This window comes from Pleurodeles waltl, chromosome 1_1 (genome assembly GCF_031143425.1).
Source record: "Pleurodeles waltl isolate 20211129_DDA chromosome 1_1, aPleWal1.hap1.20221129, whole genome shotgun sequence".
Lineage (NCBI taxonomy): Eukaryota > Metazoa > Chordata > Amphibia > Caudata > Salamandridae > Pleurodeles > Pleurodeles waltl.
This window is the reverse complement of record NC_090436.1, coordinates 750331435-750354825: the sequence shown is the minus strand read 5'-3', so window position 1 is coordinate 750354825 and position 23391 is coordinate 750331435. Positions and strand designations below refer to the sequence as shown.

General features: G+C 43.3%; 1 protein-coding gene across 1 annotated transcript in view; it reads right to left on the bottom strand.

Moving 5' to 3' along the window:
* The window catches only part of LOC138287259 (hippocampus abundant transcript-like protein 1), a 312041-nt gene that overhangs the window by 79090 nt on the left and 209560 nt on the right, over window positions 1-23391 (bottom strand). The window contains exon 8 of the mRNA XM_069227623.1: window positions 7660-7731. Within this exon, the coding sequence (XP_069083724.1) occupies window positions 7660-7731 (72 nt within the window). The remainder of the gene's footprint in view (window positions 1-7659; window positions 7732-23391) is intronic.

Below are 23391 nucleotides of genomic sequence, written 5' to 3'. Positions count from 1 at the left end.
CGAGAAAGAAGAGGCAGTAGACAACATGGTAACTGTGGTTGTCATCGAGGATGCTGACTTATATGTTCAGTCGATTACTTTTTTCAACAAAAGTGGAATACTCGTTGACGAACTGTCAGCAGGAGCTGAGGAGGTTTCTTAAAAGAATGACTGATCCTTGTTGGAGGTGTAGGTGGTCCAGAAGATGACTTAGAAGCCTTTTTTGAAGAGGTAGCCATTTCCCTTGCCTCCCTTTTTGAAGAGGAGGTTTTACCTTGCTGAGGAGAATGTTGAAGGGCTGCAACCTTTTTAAGACCCATGAGTAGTCTTTTTTTAAGGCTTTTCTGGGCTGCTCAGAGGAAGTTTTTGAATGAGATGATCTTTCTCTCGTGTGATCTCTTAGAAGACCAAGAAGAGTCCTCCATGTCGGAGTCCGAAACAGGGTCATCCCTTTTGATGCCACACTAGAAACCTTCCCTCTCTTTCCTTCAACTCTTTTGTTGAAAAGGTACAACATACCATACAACTCCTTGGCAGAATAATCAGGATAGAGGCAATAAATGCAGTCCTTATGTGGGTCTTCTGAATGAAGCCTCTTCTTTCCACAGGTACTGAAGGCCCAGAAGAGACTTTTCTTCTCCTTGTCTGACATGGTGGAAAAATGGTCAGCACAGAAAAAGCCTTGCGATAACCAAAATAAAAGTTTTCCAGTCGAAATAGCATATACAAGTATCCAAACAGGAGAGAAAACTGTGCAGAGCTCAGTGGAGACTCCCTAGCATGTTGTGTAGTAGAAAATCTGAGGTACTGGAGCTTCTCTCAGGAGTGTTCTAGGGGGTAGTGCAGCCTGATTGGCAGATAGATAGGGTTGGCCTCTTTTTTTAAATAGACTATAATAGGTTGCACAATAGAAGGACCCAAGGCCTTCATATTTTATGGATATCTATATATTTAAGTTTTGCATTGCTATTATATGTTACCAGGGTCTCCTATCTCTAATGAAGTAATCCCATACATATAGAAGCTGAGATTTTAAAAGTTAAGTTCCAAATAGGACTGACCAGAGAAGAAATCAGTTACTTACTTTTAACTTAAGTTCTCCGACATGGATATCTTTTATATATTCACATGCTTGATTCATTCCCAGTGACAAGGCTGGGAATCCCCAGCACATTAAAATAGCAGCATACAAGGTAAGGGGGCCATAGGCCTGGAGTAACAGTGTGCATTTAGTAGCGCATCCACCTCATTAAATGCTTGAATCAGCGTAGCAAGCAGTTTACATTATAGGTTTTGTTTATGACTCGCTGCAGATGCATCAGACACACAGAACTCCCCTACCTGCGCAGCTGCAGGAGTGTAACGCTGGCCACAGTCACACACAACAGCTGCTTGACCGTTTGCAGTGAATCGAAGATCTGAGGAGCCACAGGCCACGACCTAGAGGTCTTTTACCACCCGCTCCTCGCCGGAGGTCCCCCTCTTCGGCCGCTGCCATTGGTCAACCACGCCTGCTAACCTCGCCACCAGACTCACCACCACCAAGCTGAGAGTGCTGGGATGAGGTAAAGTCCAGCAAAGTTGCAGCACAGAAAGGCGCTTTACCGAAGGGTTGAGGGCCACGGTGAGCAGAGGCGGTCTGCCTAGTTGCTGGTGCGGCTGTCACACCCTGCAGCCTTCCCCTGCCTTCTTCTTTTCACACTCCTACTTTCAGCGGACCAAACAGCGGATTACAGCAATGGTCAACTGTGTGCAACTCAACGGCCTCAATAGGTCGACAGGCCTATAGGTGGCTGATAAATCTTCTCCTACATCTTTGTGACTGTATTTGATCCCCAACTACAACTTGCAAATATCTATAAAATTGGCAAACAAGGGGGAAATTAAAGGCAAAAAAAGCAAAGTCTGATCAATTATGTTTGATAAACAATTACGCAACAAACCCAGAAGATATTAAGCCACTAGAGGTGTGGCCCACTGTGGCCATGGATAGTGTACCCGGGGAGATCTTAGGACTGCCAACGCACTTAATCCTAAGCACAGGGAAACAAGAGTTGGTCATGGCTAGGCCACTGGTCACAACTAAGCACAATGACATTGATGCTGGCGCTGAAGTGGATGATGACCTGACCAATTATGACCCCATTATGGATGAGAAAAAGCATTCTCAAAGAATGCTATTGGAATCAACACATATTAAAAAGCTTGGAACCAAAAAAGGCCGCTACAGACCGCTACAGACCGCCTCCAAAATCAGCACTATTGATTCAATCACTTTTTAGTACTATGGTTCCTGGACAAATAAATACTATAACAAACTATTACAGTCATGTCAACTCGTCAGATCTCTACACCTGGGTTACCAAGTCCCATACACCTAAGCGGCCCTCGGGCTAGCACCAGATGTACAAGGAGCAGAAGATTTTCCTGTAAAGTTCCAAAGTACATCAAGCCTAGAAGCAAATACTAGTAAACGCAAAAACAGACCAGATATTACTAGAAATACCGTCAGAAATTTCACCCCAACCTAAATTTGGCTTTGATAGGAAAGGAAATAAATCTTGGGAGACTATTGGATTCACTACAGAAATCATACAGCCGCACGCCTAACTCTTGATAAATTAAACTCGCAGATTCGCATATTGATCCAGATGTCACTGAAAAATACACTAAAATGCATAAAACCGGCATCCACAGAAGTGTCACCAGTGCAGAAGTTATTTAGTCCAACTCCAATGATTAAAAAAGAATCCTTCAATCTTGACATCTAGTGCTTGAACTCATACCTTTCGTCAAATAAGGAGGCCCTAGCACAGGACCATTCAGGTCGTAATGGGGTTGATTAACAACTGGAAAGCATAATTTTCAATGATTTTGATCTGAGACAGGTGACCAACCTCTGGATCAAGTAACAAATGAGTATTTTTCACACCAACTCATACTAAGTATCCTAAAGGTTATGTAAAACCTTGGAAATAATGGCAGATGTGTCCTCAAAGCTTGATGTCCAACTAGAACTTACCATGCAATTCACAACTTCCATAGTGACAATCGACTGTACGATGGCTGCAGTTGCAAAAGTCGTAAAGGAAAATATAAATACATATTTCAACCAAGGGGTATTAGAAAACCAAGGTTGTACCCCCTTGCTGGAAAAACTGCTGCACGTCCCAAAGTTTTTAAATAACATTATATAGGACCGCAGGCAAAATCTGTCAATCAATCGAGCTATTGGTAAAAAATTAGCACATACAAGACCAACAACAGCCTCCAAGGAAGCAATACCTACGCATCAGGCTTTGGCTCAGCTAAAACATCACTCTAGAACAGGAAATTCAATTGAAGAACTAGGAAATCCCCATATTTTCATGACTGAGTCATTATCTATTCCCAATAAAAAGGTTCAAAGGAAACAGAAAATGCTGAATGCAGAAGTACACGGGAATAAATCAAATATAGGTGCTGCAAAAAGATCAAAGCTTTTTTCCATTCCCTTAACTACCTACAACACAACCTCTGCAAATATCTTCAAACTGTTACCCAACCTTCTGAAGAACTAAAGGCTCAAGAACCACAAAGAGTCACAAAGCTCATTAAAGTAACCACAGAGGACCAAACTGAAGCTTTCGCAAATCAAAATCCAAAGCTATTGTGCAGCAAAGCATGCACTCTTAATTCACATATAAACCGAATGCCACTTCGGTACCAGTTGATTCAACCATCCACGCTGGAAATCAGAAGCAGTGAAAAAATACCATTTGTTGAGGTCACAAAGTAGTCACCTTGCATTGAGGGCGAATAGCATGAATCGGACTCAAATCATGAAACTGATTCGAATTAAACTGTTCGAATAAGTCCCTTAAACCAAATAAGTGAAACCCAACCCCAACATGGAGCAACAGAAATGCCCCCTTGGCATGGTTACCCCCTGACTTTTTGCCTTTTGTTGATGCCAGTTATAACTGAAAGTGTGCTGGGACCCTGCTAACCAGGCCCCAGCACCAGTGTTCTTTCCAAAACTGTACCTTTGTTTCCACAATTGGCACAGCCCTGGCCCCCAGATAAGTCCCTTGTAAATGGTACCCCTGGTACTAAGGGTCCTGATGCCAAGGAGGGTCTCTAGGGGCTGCAGCATGTCTTATGCCACCCTCAGGACCTCTCACTCAGCACTGCCTCACAGCTTGTGTGTGCTGGTGGGGAGCAAATGACTAAGTCGACATGGCACTACCCTCAGAGTGCCATGCCCATCTCACATTGCGTGTGGCATAGGTAAGTCACCCCTCTAGCAGGCCTTACAGCCCTAAGGCAGGGTGCACTATACCACATGTAAAGGCATATGTGCATGAGCACTATGCCCCTACAGTGTCTACTCAAAACCTTAGACATTGTAAGTGCAGGGTAGCCATAAATCGTATATGGTATGGGAGTTTGGCAAACACGAACTCCACAGTTCCATAATGGCTACACTGAAATCTGGGAAGTTTGGTATCAAACTTCTCAGCACAATAAATTCACACTGATGTCAGTGTGCAATTTGTTGTAAAATGCACCCAGAGGGCATCTTAGAGATGCCCCCGAATACCAGTCCAACTCCTAGTGCTAAGCTGACCAGTTTCTGCCAGCCTGCCACAACCAGACGAGTTGCTGGCCTCATGGGAAGAGTGCCTTTTTCACTCTGTGGCCAGGAACAAAGCCTGTACTGGGTGAAGGTGCTTCTCACCTCCCCCTGCAGGAACTGTAACACCTGGCGGTGAGCCTCAGAGGCTCATGCCTTTTGTTACTGCAGCCCCAGGGCATCCCGGCTAATGGAGATACCCGCCCCTCCGGCCACTGCCCCCACTTTTGGCGGCAAGGATGGAGGAGATAATGAGAAATTCAAGGAGGAGTCACCCACCAGTCAGGACAGCCCCTTAGGTGTCCTGGGCTGAGGTGACCCCTGCCTTTAGAAATCCTCCATCTTGAGATTGGAGGATTCCCCCAATAGCCACCCTCCAGGACAGTAGCCTAGACCTAAACACCCCCCTAAATTTAGTATTTAGGGGCACCCAAGAACCCAGGAAATCAGATTCCTGCAACCTGAAACAAGAAGGACTGCTGACCTGAAAGCCCTGCAGAGATGATGGAGACAACAACTGCTTTGGCCCCAGCCCTACCGGCCTGTCTCCTGACTCAAAGAACCTGCACAGCGACGCATCAGACAGGGGCCAACAACTTCTGAAGCCTCAGAGGACTGCCCTCCGAGAAGACTCCCTTGTGCCCCCACAGCGACGCATGCAGAGAGAATTGCGACTGCCTGTAACAAGGAACCCGACGCCGGGACCAAGCACAGCACCCGCAGCCCCCAGGACCAGAGGGAACCGAACTTCAGTGCAGGAGTGACCATCATGCGACCCTCTGCCTAGCCCAGTTGGTGGATGGCCCAAGAAGCTCCCCTGTGCCCTGCCTGCACCGCTAGAGTGACCCCCGGGTCCCTCCTTTGATTTCTATCACAAACCCGACGGCCCCTGTGCCGCTGAGGGTGTGTTTTGTGTGCCTACTGGTGTCCCCCCCCGTGCTCTACAAAACCCCCCTGGTCTGCCCTCCGAAGACGCAGGTACTTACCTGTAGGCAGATTGGAACCGGAGCACCACTGTTCTTCATAGGCGCCTATGTGTTCTGGGCCCTTCTTTGACCTCTGCACCTGACCGGCCCTGTGTTGCTGGTGCGGTAACTTTCGGGTTGCCTAGAACCCCCAACGGTGGTGCTGCCTATGCCCAGGAACTTGAAAGTGCCTTACTTACCTGAAAAACTAACCATTACTTACCTCCCCCAGGAACTGTTGATTTTTGCACTGTGTCCACTTTTAAAATAGCTTATTGCCATCTTAACAAAAACTGTGTATGTTACAGCTCTGATTCAAACTTCCTAACTTACCTATGTGGAGCACCTAGCACTTTATGTATTTACTTCAAATCTTGAACTTGTGGTTCTAAAAATAAATTAAGAAAATATACTTTTCTATATAAAAACTATTGGCCTGGAGTTAAGTCTGACTGTGTGCTCCTCATTTATTGCCTCTGTGTGTACAACAAATGCTTAACACTGACCTCTGATAAGCCTACTGCTCGACCACACTACCCCCAAAATAGAGCATTAGAATTATCTAATTTTGCCACTATCTTACCTCTAAGGAGAACCCCTGGACTCTGGGCACACTATCTCTTACTTTGAGATAGTATATACAGAGTCAACTTCCTACAACCGGGACTCCCATCTTGACGACGGGGAATGATTCAAGCATGTGAATCTATGAAAGTTCCAATACTGGAGTAAAAGATAGTGACTGATTTGAGGTGCACTTGAAAGTTGATAACCCTGATTGCAACACATGTTGTTGCACTGTCCTGTCCCCCAGTGTGCCGCCTGCATGTAAATGAATGTCTGCATGAGTGTTGGTATGTGTACACCTGAGTGCACGTAGGAGTGTTTAATAATTGAAACCTGAGTGTGCATATACCATATATATATATATATATATGTGTGTGTATATATGTATGTATGGGTTTCTGTATGTTTGTTGGTAAGCACAAACAGGAGTGTTTGAAGATGTGTCTGTTGGTGTGTGTGTGTGGGCATTTGGGTAAGCATGTATGTTTGTTCTCTTTTTATGTATGGGTGCTCAATGCTGACCCACCATGATTGAGGATGCACCATGCTCAACTTGCTCCCCCTCCTATGTGCTCTACGATTATAATACCATTTTTATGTTGGTGAAGTATACTGGTGTTTGTTAATCTAGATAGTAGGAAACATTTGTAGTCCTACATGTATGGGCCTACCATTTGATTTTGAAAATCTGGTCATTGTACACCAGTTTCTTGGGCGTGGAAAGTGCTTCTGAGGGATGACCAGACACACCTGGAGAGGTGGAACAACTTGCCACAATCCACTTCTATCTATCTGGTAAATGTCTGTGCTGCAAAGATGCTATGCAACCATCTGGTGACTTATTCCTGTCTGGGATCATCCCAATTTTTAGTCCAGGAAGGATGGAAGGGGAACCTCTCCCAAACTTGCTCCTAAGTTCAAGAGCCCACAGTTTGTGAGTTTTATTTAGATAAGGAGTGAAGTTCCACTGAGTTTTCAAACACTGAGTCCTTAAACTATAAACCACTCAACAACATGGATCAAAGGGAGTGGTCTGTCATTATGAAAGAGGTGGGGAACGACACCCAATCTCCACAGGGAAGTCATTTACAAATGGTAACTCCATCTCCAAATTCCCTTCAAGCCACCCTACAGACTAAAGAGGTTGTTAGTTGCTGATTCAAGAGACGCCTGAAACTACAGGCAAAGTCCATCTTCACACCCCGCATATGGACACTCATCCATAGTCAAGGCACAGAGGTGCTGACTGGTCCATTAGAGCAAATTCTGATTTCTTTTCCTAAGAACCCACAACACAATGAAAAATAACCATCATTATTCTCACTCAGAGTATTTTTTGAGCATTTTGTAATACTAGATAGATCACACTTTAACAGAGCGTTAAATTAAAAAGAACTTCTCTACACTTGTGTGCAAGAGCAGGATCATAAAGCACTGATTGATGTACAATGTCCATTCGTTATACCGTTTTTGCACACAGTGAAGTGTAATATTTCATATTATTAAAGCCAAAAAAAAAGAAAAAAAACGTACCTGAGCCAATATAGAAAGAATTCCTATCACGGCTATGAATGCAGCAATAGTAGTAGGATTAAAATTAATGACCTGCAATAAAGAAAATCCAACTTTACTAGATTTAATATACGCACAGGACAACAAATTATATTCATCATAAACAGATATTAAAACACCAATTTATATTTACAGGAGCATCTGGGGAATGAATACATTCTTTTTTCAGAAGTCATTAACATAACTCATTCTCACTATAACGTCTCAGCACTATTTTGACAATACCGTATATAAATCAGTATCAATATAGGCCATTTCTCATTTGTTTTGAAGCCTGTGTTATAAGAGATGCTTCACGCTACTCTATTACAAATTACAATGCCATTCAACTTGAAGAGATTTTACACTCTAAGCATGAGAAAAGGATTGTTTGTGCAGGATGCTCTCTAAATCGACATCTATGTCTATTCCATGTTTACATGCCGATTTAATATTATAAAAAGCTCCAGTGTGTTATTTTTACCATTCTCCAGATATTATAATCAAACAACCAATACTTTGTTACCTCACTAACAAGGAAATGTAATTGTTCCAGTTCAGCTTAGATAAATTGACATGCCGAATGGGATATTGAGCAACGTAACGGGTCGGTATGGGTCAGTAAGAATGGCCTTTTTAAGGTATAATGGTTCATTAAACAAGACGACTGAGGTCATTTAACAAAAGAGGCATCAATTGTTCTTTTGGGAGCGGAGGAAACAAATGAGAAATACATCATTACAGGAAGGGCACTGTAACTTCACATAAAATACTCTAATTTTGCTGAGGCTAGGAGAGTATTTGCCACTATCCTTGTCATAAAGCAGGCAGTCAGCGTAATAACACATACTTCTCTGTAAGGCAGTTATGTTTCTCACTATAGTAACTCCTGAACGTGGTGTGCCAGGTGGATGGGAAACTCTACTGACAGTGGAAGGGAGCATTTACTACAGCAAAACAATCTGAAAAGCATGAGGGCATCCATTCCCAAAGATCTCTTCAGGATTGGGCATGCATCAGATATGTTTCTACAGAAGACAGTGAGTAAGTGGCCAATCCCAGATCCAGGTTTCTTCCTGAAGTCCCCCATTCAGGTGCATTAGTTCAACTTCTCTTCTAATACAACAGAGTTAGGGGAGTGAGGGGTAGAGAAAAGCAAATTTCAGGATTAGGAATTCAAGAGTCATTAGTAACAGCTATAAGAATCTGTTCTACTTGACTTACACAAGATTGTCAATTACAACAGACCCATACGCCATGAGGGCAGATAGCTTTGTATGCTATGATCAGCAACGAATATGTATGTTGACATTTCCCTAGCCAACTGAGCTCCAGCTTTGAAACTGATGTTCAAATTATAGTTCTTAAAAGGGGGCAATGTATGAAATTCACAAAATCTCAAAGTAGACGTAACTGCTGAAATAATAAAAACTTGCAAGAATTATAAAAACTTGAAGGGGCTCAAAAGGAAGAATGCTAGCACTAAATTTACAGCTCATTCCAACACTATAAAAGGAGTGAGATGTAATATATTTTTTACCTCACTGGTGCGTGTGTTGGCCAATGGGCGACACATGCACACCGTCCCTGGTGCGCCCCCCCAGGGAACAAAATTGTTAAAATTATGTAATTTAAAAAAAGAAAAAAGAAAAATGGTGGGTTCAGCCCTCCTGACACAGGCCGCCCCCCCTGGGTGTGGGGTGGGGTGGGGGTGGGTGGGGTGGTGGGGGTCCCCAGTCCCCTCCGACAATAGGCAGTGGCTAGCCTGTAGGAGATGGAGTAGTTAGAAATAGTGTTTTAAGCACTGCCTGTCAAACATTTGCTTGCTGGTGAGATAACACATCCACACAGTAGTGTTTAGTAAATGTGTGTGGTGTAGACCATGTTGCTGCTTTACATATATCTGCCATTGGTATATTTCCTAAGAATGCCATTGAAGCTACTTTCTTTCTAGTGGAATGTGCTTTAGGAGTTACTAGTAACTGTCTTTCAGCTTTAAGATAGCAAGTTTGAATACACTTTACTATCCATCTGGCTACTCCCTGGTTTGAAATAGGATAACCGTTGTGAGGCTGTTGAAATGCCACAAAGAGTTGCTTAGATTTTCTGAAATTGTTTGTTCTGCCTATATAGTACATGAGAGCTCTTTTAACATCAAGGGTATGAAGAGCTCTTTCAGCAACTGAATCTGCCTGTGGAAAGAAGACTGGCAATTCCACTGACTGATTGATATGAAAAGGTGAAACCACTTTTGGTAGGAATTTTGGGTCTGTCCTAAGGATTATTTTGTCCTTGTGAATTTGAAAGAAAGGCTCTTCTAAAGTGAATGCTTGAATTTCACTAACTCTTCTTAAGAAAGTAATTTCTACTAGGAAGGTAACCTTCCATGACAAAAACTGGAGAGGGCAAAAATACATGGGTTCAAATGGTGGACCCATAAGTCATGTGAGTACAATGTTAAGATTCCAGGCAGGAGCTGGTTGGAGCTCTAGGTGGAATAATCCTTTTAAGACCTTCCATAAAAGCCTTTATAACAGGAATCCTAAACAGGGAAGTATGTTGTCCGTTTTGGAGTTCAGCAGCTATTGCTGTTAAAAGGATTTTAAAAGAGGAGTATGCAGGATTTGCTTTTTGTAAGTGTAGCAAATAACAGACAATATCCTGTACTGAAGCTTTAAGTGAGTTAATGTTTTTGGGCTGACAACAGTAGAGAAAATGTGTCCATTTAGCTACAAAACACTGTCTAGCTGTAGGTCTGTGTGCTTCCTTTAGAATATCCATACATTCAGATGGAAGCAGTAAGTAGACAAATTCTATGACTTCAGGACCCAAATTACCAGTTTGAGTATACTGGTTTTTGGATGCCTGATTTGACCTTTGTTTTGAGTCAATAGGTCTGGTCTGTCTTGTAGTTTGAGATGTGGTACTACAGACAGATCCAACAGTGTTGTGTACCAATGTTGATGTGCCCACGTGGGAGCTATGAGTATCATGGTGAGGGTGTTCTGACTGATCTTCTTGGTGAGAAATGGAATTAGAGGGAGAGGTGAAAAAGCAAAAGGAAATATCCCAGATCAATTGATCCTTAGAGCATTGCCCTTGGATTGAGGGTGTGGGTACCTGGATCCAAAGTTTCGGCATTTTGCATTTTTGCTTGTGGCAAAGAGGTCTATGTCTGGGGTTCCTCACATTTGGAAGTATTGTTAAATAACCTGTGGGTGAATCTCCCATTTGTGTACTCGTTGCTGCGTCCTGCTTAAGAGGTCCACTAGTTGATTGTGTATCCCTGGAATATATTCTGCTAGCAGTTGAATGTGATTGTGAATTGTCCATTTCCAAATTGTTTGTGCCAAAAGGGTCAACTGAGAGGAGTGTGTCCCCCCCATACATTGTGGACATGTTGTCTGCCTTTATTAACACTGCCTTGTGTGAGAAACGTTTTGAGTGCTAGGAACACTGCTAGTAATTCCAAGTGGTTTATGTGATATGTTTGTTGGATTGAGTCCCATTCCCCTTGTATAGTGAGGTTGTTGAGATGAGCTCCCCAGCCTATTATTGATGCATCTGTTGTGGTTATGGTCTGTGACACAGGGTCCTCAAAGGGCCGCCCCTTTAAAAAGTTGGTGTGATTCCACCATTGCAGAAAGTAATAAGTTTGGCAGTCCAACAACACTAGATCCTGAATGTGACCCTGTGTCTGAGACCATTGTTGAGAAAGACAATGTTGTAGTGGTCTCATGTGAAGGCATGCATTAGGTACTATTGCTATACATGAGGCCATCATTCCCAATAGTTTCATAACCAACATTACTGTATAAGTGTGGTTGTATTGTAGTTGAGATATGAGACTGTGAAATGCTTGAATCCTCACTGGGTTTGGGTGTGCTAATCCTAATTGAGTGTTCTGAATTGTTCCTAGATACGGTTGTATCTGTGCTGGTTGCAGGGGAGTTTTTTGATAATTGATTGTGAATCATAGCTTGTGTAGGGTGTCCACTGTATACTGTGTATGCTGTTGACAGATTTGAATTGTACTGGCTTTTATGAGCCAGTCGCCCAGATACGGGAAGACATGTATGTGTTGTCTTCTGAGGAATGCTGCAACTATCGCGAAGCATTTGGTAAATACCCTTGGTGCTGTAGTTACTCCGAATGGTAGTACTTTGAACTGGTAGTGCTTTCCTGCTAAAGCAAATCTTAGATATTTTCGATGTGCTGGATGAATGGGAATGTGGAAATAAGCATCTTTTAGATCTAATGCTGTCATGTAATCTTGTTTCTGTAGTAGGGGAATGATGTCTTGTAGAGTGACCATGTGAAAATGTTCTCAGAGAATGTACTGATTGAGAGGTCTGAGATCTATGACTGGTCTGAGAGTACCATCTTTCTTTGATGTGAGGAAGTATAGTGAATACACTCCAGACCCTTGTTGGGATATAGGTACCATCTTAGTGATTGTATCTCTTGTGTTAATAAATTGAGATGTTCCAGAGTAAGTTTATGTGAACGAGGGGGAATGTTTGGTGGAGTAGAGATGAGTTCTAGGCAATAACCATGTTGGATAATTGACAGAACCCATTGATCTGTAGTAATGCTGTGCCATTGTGGGTAAAAATGTTCCAGTCTTCTTCCCACAGGAGATGTATGCTCTATGGGGATGTGTAAGAAGTCACTGCTTTGTTGAGGTGGAAGAACCTCTTGGCGTGGTTGGTTTACCTTTTCCTCTATAATTATTTCCTCTGTAAGACCCGCCAAAGGAGCCTGTATTGTAGAAGTGTGGCCCTTGATTTTGTTGGGATGTGGATGGTTCTGTGGTTGATTATTTGAAACCACCTTTAAATTGTGGCCTACGAAGAGTTCCCCGCGTATGTGTAGTGTATAACGCACCCATAGCTTTAGCAGTTTCAGAGACCTTTTTGACCTTATCTATTGTGGTATCAACCTCTGGCCCAAATAAATGTTGTTTATTGAAGGGCATTTAATACTGCCTGTTGTATTTCAGGGTTAAAACCTGAAGCCCTTACCCATGCATGTCTTCTAAAGAGGATGCTGGTGTTGATACCCCTTGCCGCTGTATCCGCTGCATCTATAGCAGATCTGATTTGGTTATTGGAAATAGCCTACCCTTCCGCTACTATTTGTTGTGAACTTTTTTAATGTTCTGGTGGAAGGTACTGTAACAAGTCTTCAATTTGGTTCGAATGAGCCCTAGCATACCTTCCTAGGAGTGCTTGAGAGTTTGCAATCCTCCAATGGTTAGCAGCTCTTTTACCTGCTGCATTAAATTGGCGACTTTCCTTGTCTGGGTGAGGAGCATCCCTAGTAGATTGGATACTGGCCAGCTTTCTTGCTGCACTGACCACTATAGAGTCAGGCGGCTGTTGTGTTCTAATAAAAACTGGATCCAAGGGTTCAGGTTTATATTGCTTATCCACCCTGGGTGTAATGATTCTGGATTTTACAGATTCTTTACAAACGTCCTCTGCCTTTTTAAGCATGCCTGGGAGCATAGGGAGACACTGATACTCTTTATGATCAGACTTAAAGTATCAAATAAAAAATAATCCTCAAAGGGATCTGTATGTAGTTGTACATTATGATACGCACCTGCTCTGGCTATAACCTGATTGTAGGCAGTGGTATCTTAGGGGGGGATGGCCTTGCAGGATATATATCAGGATCATTGGGAAGAATGGGATCTGTGTCATATATGTCCCATGGACCTATATCCTCTTGGGTATGGTACAAATCATCCCTATGTGGTGAAACAGGGGATTGTGCAGTAACAAGCATATTTACCACCAACAGTTTCAGCTCCGAAAGCTTGGATACTGAATGCTTGTGTCGAGCCAAGAATGTCGGCTCTGAAAGCGGTGATACTTTTTTCGGCTCCGAGGTAAAAAGTCTCAGATTTTCGGATGGATACCAAAACAGATGTGGGAAGCTGTTTGCTCGGTGCTGAATGCACTTTGGTCCTTTGTTTCGGTGCCAAACCCGAGGGTTGGTCATCTGACAGTATTTTTCGGGTCCGACCATGACTGACAGGCAGTGGAGGACCGAAGACCAGTGCAGAAGTCTTTTTAATTGTCTTTGGGTGATGGGAAGGGGCTGATGTACTCATGTACTGTGCCGGTGGGACGGACATCGGAATTTCGATCCGAATCGGAGTATGCGATGGAGACTTGCATGGCGTGCTAATTCTTCTTGTGTGTGTTCATTCTGAAGATGTCTGGCTTATGTTCTGATGACCTGGATGCCATCTCCATTCGACGCGCTCTTCGATCCTTAAGAGACTTTTTGGAGCGATCGATCGGCAAGCTTCACAGATCTCTTCTCTGTGACCCAGAGAGAGAGACAGAGATTGCACACCAAGTGCTGATCGGTGTATGGAAATTTGGCGTGACACAGAGTGCAAAAGCGAAATGGAGTCTGTTCCATCAGCCTGACATTGTTCGACTACAAAGCGTCAAAGTAGGCCCAAAAAGGGCAAGGCCGTCCAAAAGGGCGTGTACTAGACCCTGATGATTACAATTGGATTGACTATGAGATTGGAAAACTCAATCGAAAATATACCGATGTTTATAGAGAAGAAGAGAGAAATTCAGATTGTAGGAGGAGTCACTCGATCTCCTGACTTGAAAACCTTCTTCGAAGAAAAACAACTTGTAACACTTCGAGCCCAACACTAGATGTAGGGCTTATGCAAAGCATGTGTATCTACACCTACACATGCCATCAAACATTATATGGAAAATGTCACTTACGCAGTGTACATCTGTTCGTGGCATGTTGCGCTGCAGATTCACATGCTGTGCACTGTTCCTGCCCTCTAGTGTTGGGCTCGGAGTGTTACAAGTTGTTTTTCTTCGAAGAAGTCTTTTCGAGTCACGGGAACGAGTGACTCCTTCCTTTCGGCTCCACTACGCATGGGCGTCAACTCCATCTTAGATTGTTTTCCCCGCAGAGGGTGAGGTAGGAGTTGTTAAAGTAAGGATACTAGAGGTGCCCATGCAATGGAGTAAATGTGTATGTACATATAGTATTAAAGTCAAAATTATTTACATATTTACAATTTTAATGCAACTAAAACGGCTACAGGCTCCCGGGGAGGTGGGAGGGCGCATGTGAATCTGCAGTGCAACATGCCACGAACAGATGTACACTGGGTAAGTGACATTTTCCGTTCGATGACATGTGTAGCTGCAGATACACATGCTGTGCATAGACTACAAAGCAGTAATCCCCCCAAAAGCAGTGGTTAGCCTGTAGGAGTTGAAGTTGTCTGAAATAATGTTCTTAGTACAGCCTGTCCTACTGTGGCTTGTTGTGCTGCTAACACATCTACACAGTAATGCTTAGTAAATGTAAGAGGCATCGACCAAGTGGCTGCCTTACAAATCTCTGTCATTGGTATATTACCAAGAAAAGCCATTGTGGCGCCTTTTTTCCTAGTGGAGTGTGCCCTTGGAGTAATTCTCTTTTAGCTTTTTGATAACAGGTTTGTATGCTTTTGACTATCCATCTGGCAATGCCCTGTTTGGATATAGGGTTACCTGCATGTGGTTTTTGGAAAGCTTCGAACAATTGTTTTGTTTTACAAAATTGTTTTGTTCTGTCAATGTAATACATTAGCGCTCTTTTTATATCTAACGTATGTAATGCCCTCTCTGCTACTGAGTCTGGCTGTGGGAAGAAGACTGGGAGTTCTACCGTTTGGTTTAGATGAAACGGTGATATGACTTTTGGTAAGAATTGTGGATTTGTACGGAGAACCACCTTATGTTTAAGTATTTGTATAAAGGGTTCTTGAATAGTAAACGCCTGTATTTCTCTAACTCTTCTAAGTGAAGTGATGGCTATTAGAAAGGCTACTTTCCAAGTTAAAAATTGGATTTGACAAGAATGCATGGGTTCAAATGGTGGGCCCATGAGTCGTGTTAATACAATATTAAGATTCCCCGAAGGCACTGGTGGTGTCCTTGGGGGTATGATTCTTTTTAGTCCTTCCATAAAGGCTTTAATAACCGGGAATCTAAAAAGCGATTTTGTATGCTTTGCAGATAAGCAGATATTGCAGTGAGATGTATTTTAATGGAAGAGAAGGCTAGATTGGACTTTTGTAAGTGTTGTAAATAACTTACAATGTTTTGTGTGGAGGCGTAATCTGATTAGCCTGGCAGTAACAAACAAATATTTTCCATTTGTTAGCTTAACAATGTCTGGTTGTGGGTTTTCTTGCTTGCTTAATGACCTCCATACATTCTTTAGAAAGGTTTAGATATCCAAATTCTAAGACTTAAGGAGCCAGATTGCTAGGTTGAGCGATGCTGTATTCGGGTGTCTGATCTGTTGTTTGTGTTGTGTTAACAGATCTGGTCTGTTTGGTAGTTTGATGTGAGGTACCACAGATCGGTCCAACAATGTGGTGTACCACGGCTGGTGAGCCCACGTTGGTGCTATAAGTATTAGTTTGAGTTTGTTTTGACTCAGTTTGTTGACCAGATAAGGAATGAGCCGGAGAGGAGGAAAAGCGTAAGCAAATATCTCTGACCAGCTGATCCATAGAGCATTGCCCTTGGACTGAGGGTGTGGGTAACTGGACGCGAAGTTTTGGCATTTTGCGTTTTGTTTTGTTGCAAATAGATCTATGTTTGTTGTCCCCCAGCGGTAGAAGTGATCCTGTAGAATCTGGGGATGTATTTCCCATTCGTGAGTTTGCTGTTGGTCTCGACTGAGATTTGCGGCCAACTGATTTTGAATGCCTGGTATGTATTGTGCTATTAGACGAATGTTGTTGTGAATTGCCCATTGACAAATTTTTTGTGCTAAGAGACACAGCTTTGACAAGTATATTGTCTGTCTTGACAAGAATGTGTCTGTGGGCTAGAAGTGGCTGAAACGCTTTTAATGCTAGAAATACCGCTAGCAGTTCCAAGTGATTTATGTGAAGTAGTTTTTGTTGATTGTCCCATTGACCTTGTATGCTGTGATTGTTGAGGTGTGCTCCCCACCCAATCATGGAAGCGTCTGTTGTGATAATGGCGTGAGGCACTGGGTCTTGAAAAGGCCGCCCTTTGTTTAAATTTACAGGGTTCCACCATTGAAGCGAAGAGTGTGTTTGGCGGTCTATCAACACTAGATCTTGGAGTTGACCCTGTGCCTCCGTCCATTGTTTTGCTAGGCACTGCCGTAAGGGCCGCATGTGTAGCCTTGCGTTTGGGACAATAGCTATGCATGAGGACATCATGCCTAGTAGTTTCATCACAAACCTTACCGTTTATTGTTGGTTTGGTTGTATGCTTGATGTTATATTTTGAAACGACTGAACTCTTTGTGGACTTGGAGTGTCAATTGCTCTTTGTGTATTGAGTGTTGCTCCCAAGTATTGTTGTATTTGGGATGGTTGTAGATGTGATTTTGGGTAATTTATAGAAAACCCTAGTTTGTGTAGAGTACCTATGACGTATTGCGTGTGAAATTGACATTCTTGCTGAGTGTTGGCTTTTATTATCCAATCGTCTAGATATGGGAATACGTGCAAGTGCTGTCTCCTTATATGAGCTGCTACTATGGCTAGGCATTTTGTAAATACTCTGGGGGCTGTTGTTTTTCCGAACGGTAGCACTTTGAATTGATAATGTTTGTTTTGTATTACAAACCTGAGGTATTTCCTGTGAGATGGATGGATGGGTATGTGAAAATATGCATCCATGAGATCCAGTGTTGTCATGTATTCCCCTTTTTTTAGTAAGGGAACTACACCCTGAAGTGTTACCATGTGGAAATGATCTGATTTGATGAAGAGATTCAGTGTTCTGAGATCTAAGATAGGCCTTAGCGTTTTGTCTTTCTTTGGGATAAGGAAATACAGGGAGTAAACGCCTGTTCCTTTCTGGTGATAGGGTACTAGCTCTATGGCTTGTTTTTGTAGCAGTGCTTGGACCTCTATTTGTAATACGTCTAAGTGTTGTGGAGACAATCTGTGCGGTCTTGGTGGAACATCTGGAGGGAATGTTGTGAATTCTATGCAATAACCATGTTGGATAATTGATAGGACCCACGTGTCTGTGGTAATGTGTGTCCAATTGTGATTGTATTTGGTTAGCCTCCCCCCCACTGGTGATAAGTGTTGGGGAAGAGTGACATTGAAGTCACTGTTTGCTTGGGCTTGGTTTGGAGGGCTGGAATTTCCCTCTTCCTCTTGGGAATTGTCCTCGGTAGGAACCACAAAAACCCCCTCTCTGGTTCTGCGACTGGTAGGTGGGTTTTGTTTGGGAAGTGGATGGTTCTGGTGTCTTGTCTAAACCCTCCCCTAAACTGTGGTTTTCTAAATGTTCCTCTGTATTGTGAGGAGTAGAGCGTGCCCATGGCTTTGGCCGTGTCCGTGTCTTTTTTCACCTTCTTGATTGCGGTTATCTACTTCCGGCCCAAACAACTGATGTTGATTAAACAGCATATTCAGTACCGCCTGTTGTATTTCTGGTTTAAATCCAGAACTTCGCAGCCATGCATGCCTTCGAATTGTTACAGCTGTGTTTATTGTCCGTGCTGCTGTATCTGCAGAGTCCAGGGCAGACTGTATTTGGTTGTTTGATATGGCCTGTCCCTCTTCAACCACTTGTTGGGCACGTTTTTGGTGTTCCTTGGGCAAATGCTGGATGATGTCTTGCATTTCGTCCCAGTGTGCCCTGTCGTATCGTGCAAGTAGGGCTTGTGAGTTTGCAATTCGCCATTGATTGGCTGCTTGCGATGCCACTCTTTTCCCCGCTGCGTCAAATTTTCGACTCTCTTTATCAGGGGGTGGGGCATCCCCTGATGATTGTGAATTCGCTCTTTTTCTTGCAGCCCCCACAAACACTGAGTCTGTAGGGAGCTGTTAAGTAATAAACACTGGGTCTGACGGGGGCGGTTTATATTTCTTTTTGACCCTTGGCGTGATGGCCCTCCCTTTTACAGGCTCCTGGAAGACCTGTTGTGCGTGTTTGAGCATGCCCAGTAGCATTGGTAAAGTTTGGTAGGATGCGTGAGTGGATGCCAGAGTGTTGAACAGGAAGTCATCCTCCACCGGTTCAGAGTGCATTGTTACGTTGTGGAACGTAGCTGCCCTGGCTAGTACTTGCTTATATGCTGTACTGTCCTCTGGTGGTGAAGGCTTGGTCGGATAACACTCTGGGCTGTTGTCCGATATAGGTGGGTCGTATAGATCCCAGGGATCCGCATCATCTTGAGTCATCCCAATATGTGTGGGTGACTGTGCCATCGGTGTACCCACTGGCGACAAGTGTGATGATTGCAGTGGGGATAGCTGTGGTGAGAACTGTGGTGGTGGTGACTTGTCTCTAACCACTTTGGCTTTCGGTTTCATCTCAGTCTCTTGAAAAGCTAGTTTTCTTTTCGATTTGAGTGGAGGGATGGTTTGTATCTTCCCTGTGTCCTTCTGGATTTCTAACCTTTGTTGTGTTTGGTCATGTTCTTCTAAATCCAAATCTTGCTCAAATCTGTGCTTTTCTTTGAGCTGCATAGAAAGCCCTTGCTCCTCAGTGTAGGAAGAGCGTTTCGGCTCCAAAGCCGTTTTTTTTCGGTACCGAAATTCCCAAAGAAATTGTCTTTTTCGGTTCCGATGAGCTCTTTCAAGGCTTGCCCGACTCGATAACTCAATGCTGACTTTTTTCGGTGCCGGATTCTCGACCGGAGTCGGAAGTCTTCGGCAAAACCGATGTTATTTGGTCACCTTCTTTTCTGTGGGTTCAGCCATGGCCTGCTGGCAGTGGCGTCACCGTGGCCTTGAGTTTTTTGGTGTGACCCTGGGTGTGGGACGGGGCAGGTGTACTCACTGTTTGCCGCGCCGTCGAGGGTCGATCACCGTCGGTTTCATCAGAGTCCGTTTCTTGGATGGAAATTCTCTCTTCCTCCTCAACGTCGAGATGTTGTTTCGGCTTCAACGCCATTTGTAGTCGTCTTGCGCGTCGATCCCTTAAGGTCTTCTTGGATCGAAACGCTCGACAAGCTTCACAAGTATCCTCTCTGTGTTCGGGCGAAAAACACAGGTTACAGACCCGGTGCTGGTCTGTTTAAGGATACTCGGCGTGAAACTTAGGACAGAAACGGAAGGGGGTCCGGTCCATTAGTCTTGGACGACGGGTGTGGTCGGGCCGACCAGACCTTGATGAAGAGCGGAAACGGTCTTGATGTCGGTGCCGATACGCTAAAGCTAAACCGGTATTAAACGAGAACAATACCAACAAATGTTCGATCCTTTTCTAACTTTCCGGATTCGAAATACGAAGCGAAGAAGAACACGTCCGAACCCGATGGTGGAAAGAAAACAATCTAAGATGGAAGCACAGAAACAACATATACACATACATACATATATATATATATATATATATATATACACATGTGTATATATATATATATATATATATATATATATATACACACACACAAACACAGATGAATACACACACATATGCACATACAATACATAATTAGAACCATGGGTAAAATATACTTAGTCAAACAGGTTTAAAGAGTAAAGAAACTATACATAACTAGAAATATACACAATCTGAAAAAAATATTTATCAACATAGGCATATGTAGTTCATGATTGTTTAAATATGGTGGTTATGAAGGAAAGAGCCAACTCTTCAGTAGTTTTCTGAAGACAAGAAACTTATCTGTGGCTCTTATAGTTGGGGGTAATGAATTCCATATGTGTATCTGCAGCTACACATGCCATCAAACACATATATATATATATATATATAAATATATAAATATATATATATATAAATATATATATATATATATATATATAAATATATATATATATATATTTTTTTTTTTTCTAGAGCTAGATTACATATAGAGAAAGAGATATCTGACTTTTGTCTATTGGCAGTTTTGACACCATAAAGTAGCGCATATGGTTTATATGCCTGCTGCAAAGGACAGATATGTATTTAGCTTAGTGGATTAGTAAAGCCAGGCGTTACCTGCGCTTTAAAACAAATTAAATATATATGCGAGGGGAGCTATGGAGAAATGAGGGGTACTTTTGCTGGGTGGCAGTGAGGGAACTTGAGGAGGAGGTTATGGGAATGAGAGCACCAAAAATCATTGTCTCACAGGGTGCCATCAGCGCTAAAGGCTGTGATGATGGGTATGCGGTAAGGTGAAGTAAGTGTGTCTTTTTTGTTTTTTTCAGTGTCTCCAGAGAATCTGCTGATTCAGAGAAGAAGCAAAGGTAAGGTGACTTGACATTTACTGCTGTGCGCACACACACACATGCAATTTTGTGACCCTATCTGCCTTCTACGTAGGCTACTGCTTTGGAAGGACAGTTTAGCCAATAGTGGAGATAGGGTCTCGTTGGATGACTGCTGCTGAAGCCGTAAATCGGGTTATGGCAGACAGCTCTGAGGCAGGATCAAAGACTGAGACAGCATGTGAGGGAGAGGACAATGAGGCAGAACCTGGGAGTGATTCTTTCCAGTCTGCAGAGTCCCATCTGATGACACCTCTCCGAGTGATTCTGAGGGAGACAATGAGGACAGTCGTGCTGTCCCTTCGCAAGCACAGTCTGTGCAGCGGGACAAAAGCTGGTCAGCCCAACTCAGACACCAGGTGCGTGCGTTGGCAAGCACAGAGTGCTCTCTTGGCAGCCCCTTGATTTAGTTCAGCCCCAAATGCCACCTTTTACTGGTGACGCTGGATGTAAAGTTGATACGGCCAACTTTTTGCTAGCCAACTACGTCCATCTCTTTTTGGATGTTGTCTTTCTTCAGTAAATTGTGCAAAAAACAAATCTGCGTGCAGAAGAATGTCTGAGGGATCATGGAGGCACTCTTGGACCCAGTTATAGGGTACGTCAGTGGATTCCCACTTGTCTGGCAACGTTTAAGATATTTTTGGGCCTTACGCTCAAAATGGGATTAGTGCAGAAAACCCCTTGCAGTCCTATTGGACAACTCACACGGTCTGGGTAACCCCCATCTCCGCACCGTACATGAGCAGAGATAGTTTTTTGCTATTTCAGCGCATGCTTCATTTGAATGACAATGCTGCATTGCCCCTGGACCATCCAGACCATGACATGTTGTTAAAAAATCGGCCTGTTGTGGAACATTTGTCTGCCAGGTTTCCAGAGATCTATACTCCTGGAAAGAATACAGCAGTTGATGAGTACATGATCCTTTACAAAGGGTGGCTGCTGTTCAGGCAGTACATTGCAAGCAAGAGTTCACTATGGCATCAAGCTGTACATGCTGTGTGAGATCTCTTCTGGCTATGTGTACAGCTTGAGAGTATATACAGGGAAGGACTCCACCCTAAACCCTGTAGGTTGCTCTCGCGTGTTAGACGGTCAAAGGGAAGATTGTATGGGAACTTGTCCAGTCACTCCTTCACAAAGGTTATAACCTTTATGTGGACAATTTCTATACAGGAGTAGATCTGTTCAGTGAGCTCTACAAAGCTGGCCCTGTGGACTGCAGTTCAGTTCATTATAATTGCAAACGATTCCCGCAGGAGCTTGTTTGCAAGAAGCTTCAGAAATCAGTGAGTATTGTGTTGCATTCCAATTAACTTCTTGTAGTCAAGTTCTCGAATAGGCGTAATGTATACATGCTACAATTCATGATGAGAGCACTTCCCCAATCACAGTTTGGGGTCAGATGGCTGAAGTCCACAAGCCCACCTGTATACTTGATTACGATAAGTACATGGGCAGAGCGGACAAGAACTACCAGCTTCTTTAATCATACAACGTGTGTGGTAAAACTCGCTCTTGGTACAAGAAACTGTTTACCCACCTGATCCAGATGGCAACATAAAATACGTATGTTGTTTATCGTCAGACAACCACAGGAAGACTCATGACTTTCCTTGACTTCCTCTTGTCTGCCTTTGAAAGCCTCACTGCTGTTACAGAAGCAGCAGCCTCCAATTCATATGTTCTAGAGGATGAGGCAAGGCTGCAGGAGAGACACTTTGCTGATCGCATTCCGAATAAAAAACCCAAAAAGGATCGCCCCTTTCGTCGCTGTAAAGTGTGCTCGAAGCTTGGAAAGCGGTATTACTGTTCTCAGTGCCCATCTCAGCCAGGCCTCTGTGTCCCTACTTGCTTTACGTTGTATCATACTAAAGCAAAGTTCTGGGAAATCGACTGAGGTGGAGCTGCCTTTCGGTAAACCTTTCAGTGGCTGTGCATGGATAGCGAACGCCCATGGGCTACTGCTTCGTTAGGCAAGCAGCCACATAATTTTACTTCATCTACTTCAGAAAATCATGGTCTTCTTTATGGCCTGCTCGACACTCATATCCACCGTCAGAACGTGGCAGGTGTTCTGTTCGATTAACGTGCAATATAATTCCCACACTGCACATACTAGTGGACAGAACATATGCCACATTGCCACAGAGTACCCTGTGTGGCAAAATGTTAAAGGCATCACTGAATTTTGAAGTATTTGTTAGGGGACTTATGTATGCCACACAAGGACCACCATGATTGCCAACGAGAACCAGAGTAAATGTAATAAGTCAAACAAATGTCCTGTCGGACATACTCACCAACTTTTCTACTTGTTTGAAAGTGTGCAAACTCGATTTGTAGCTTCATGTTCAAAGCAAAGGTAGAAGTGTTTGTGAATAAGTCCCATAGGATATTTGTTTGACTTTTTACTTTAGAGACCTTAGGATGTATTC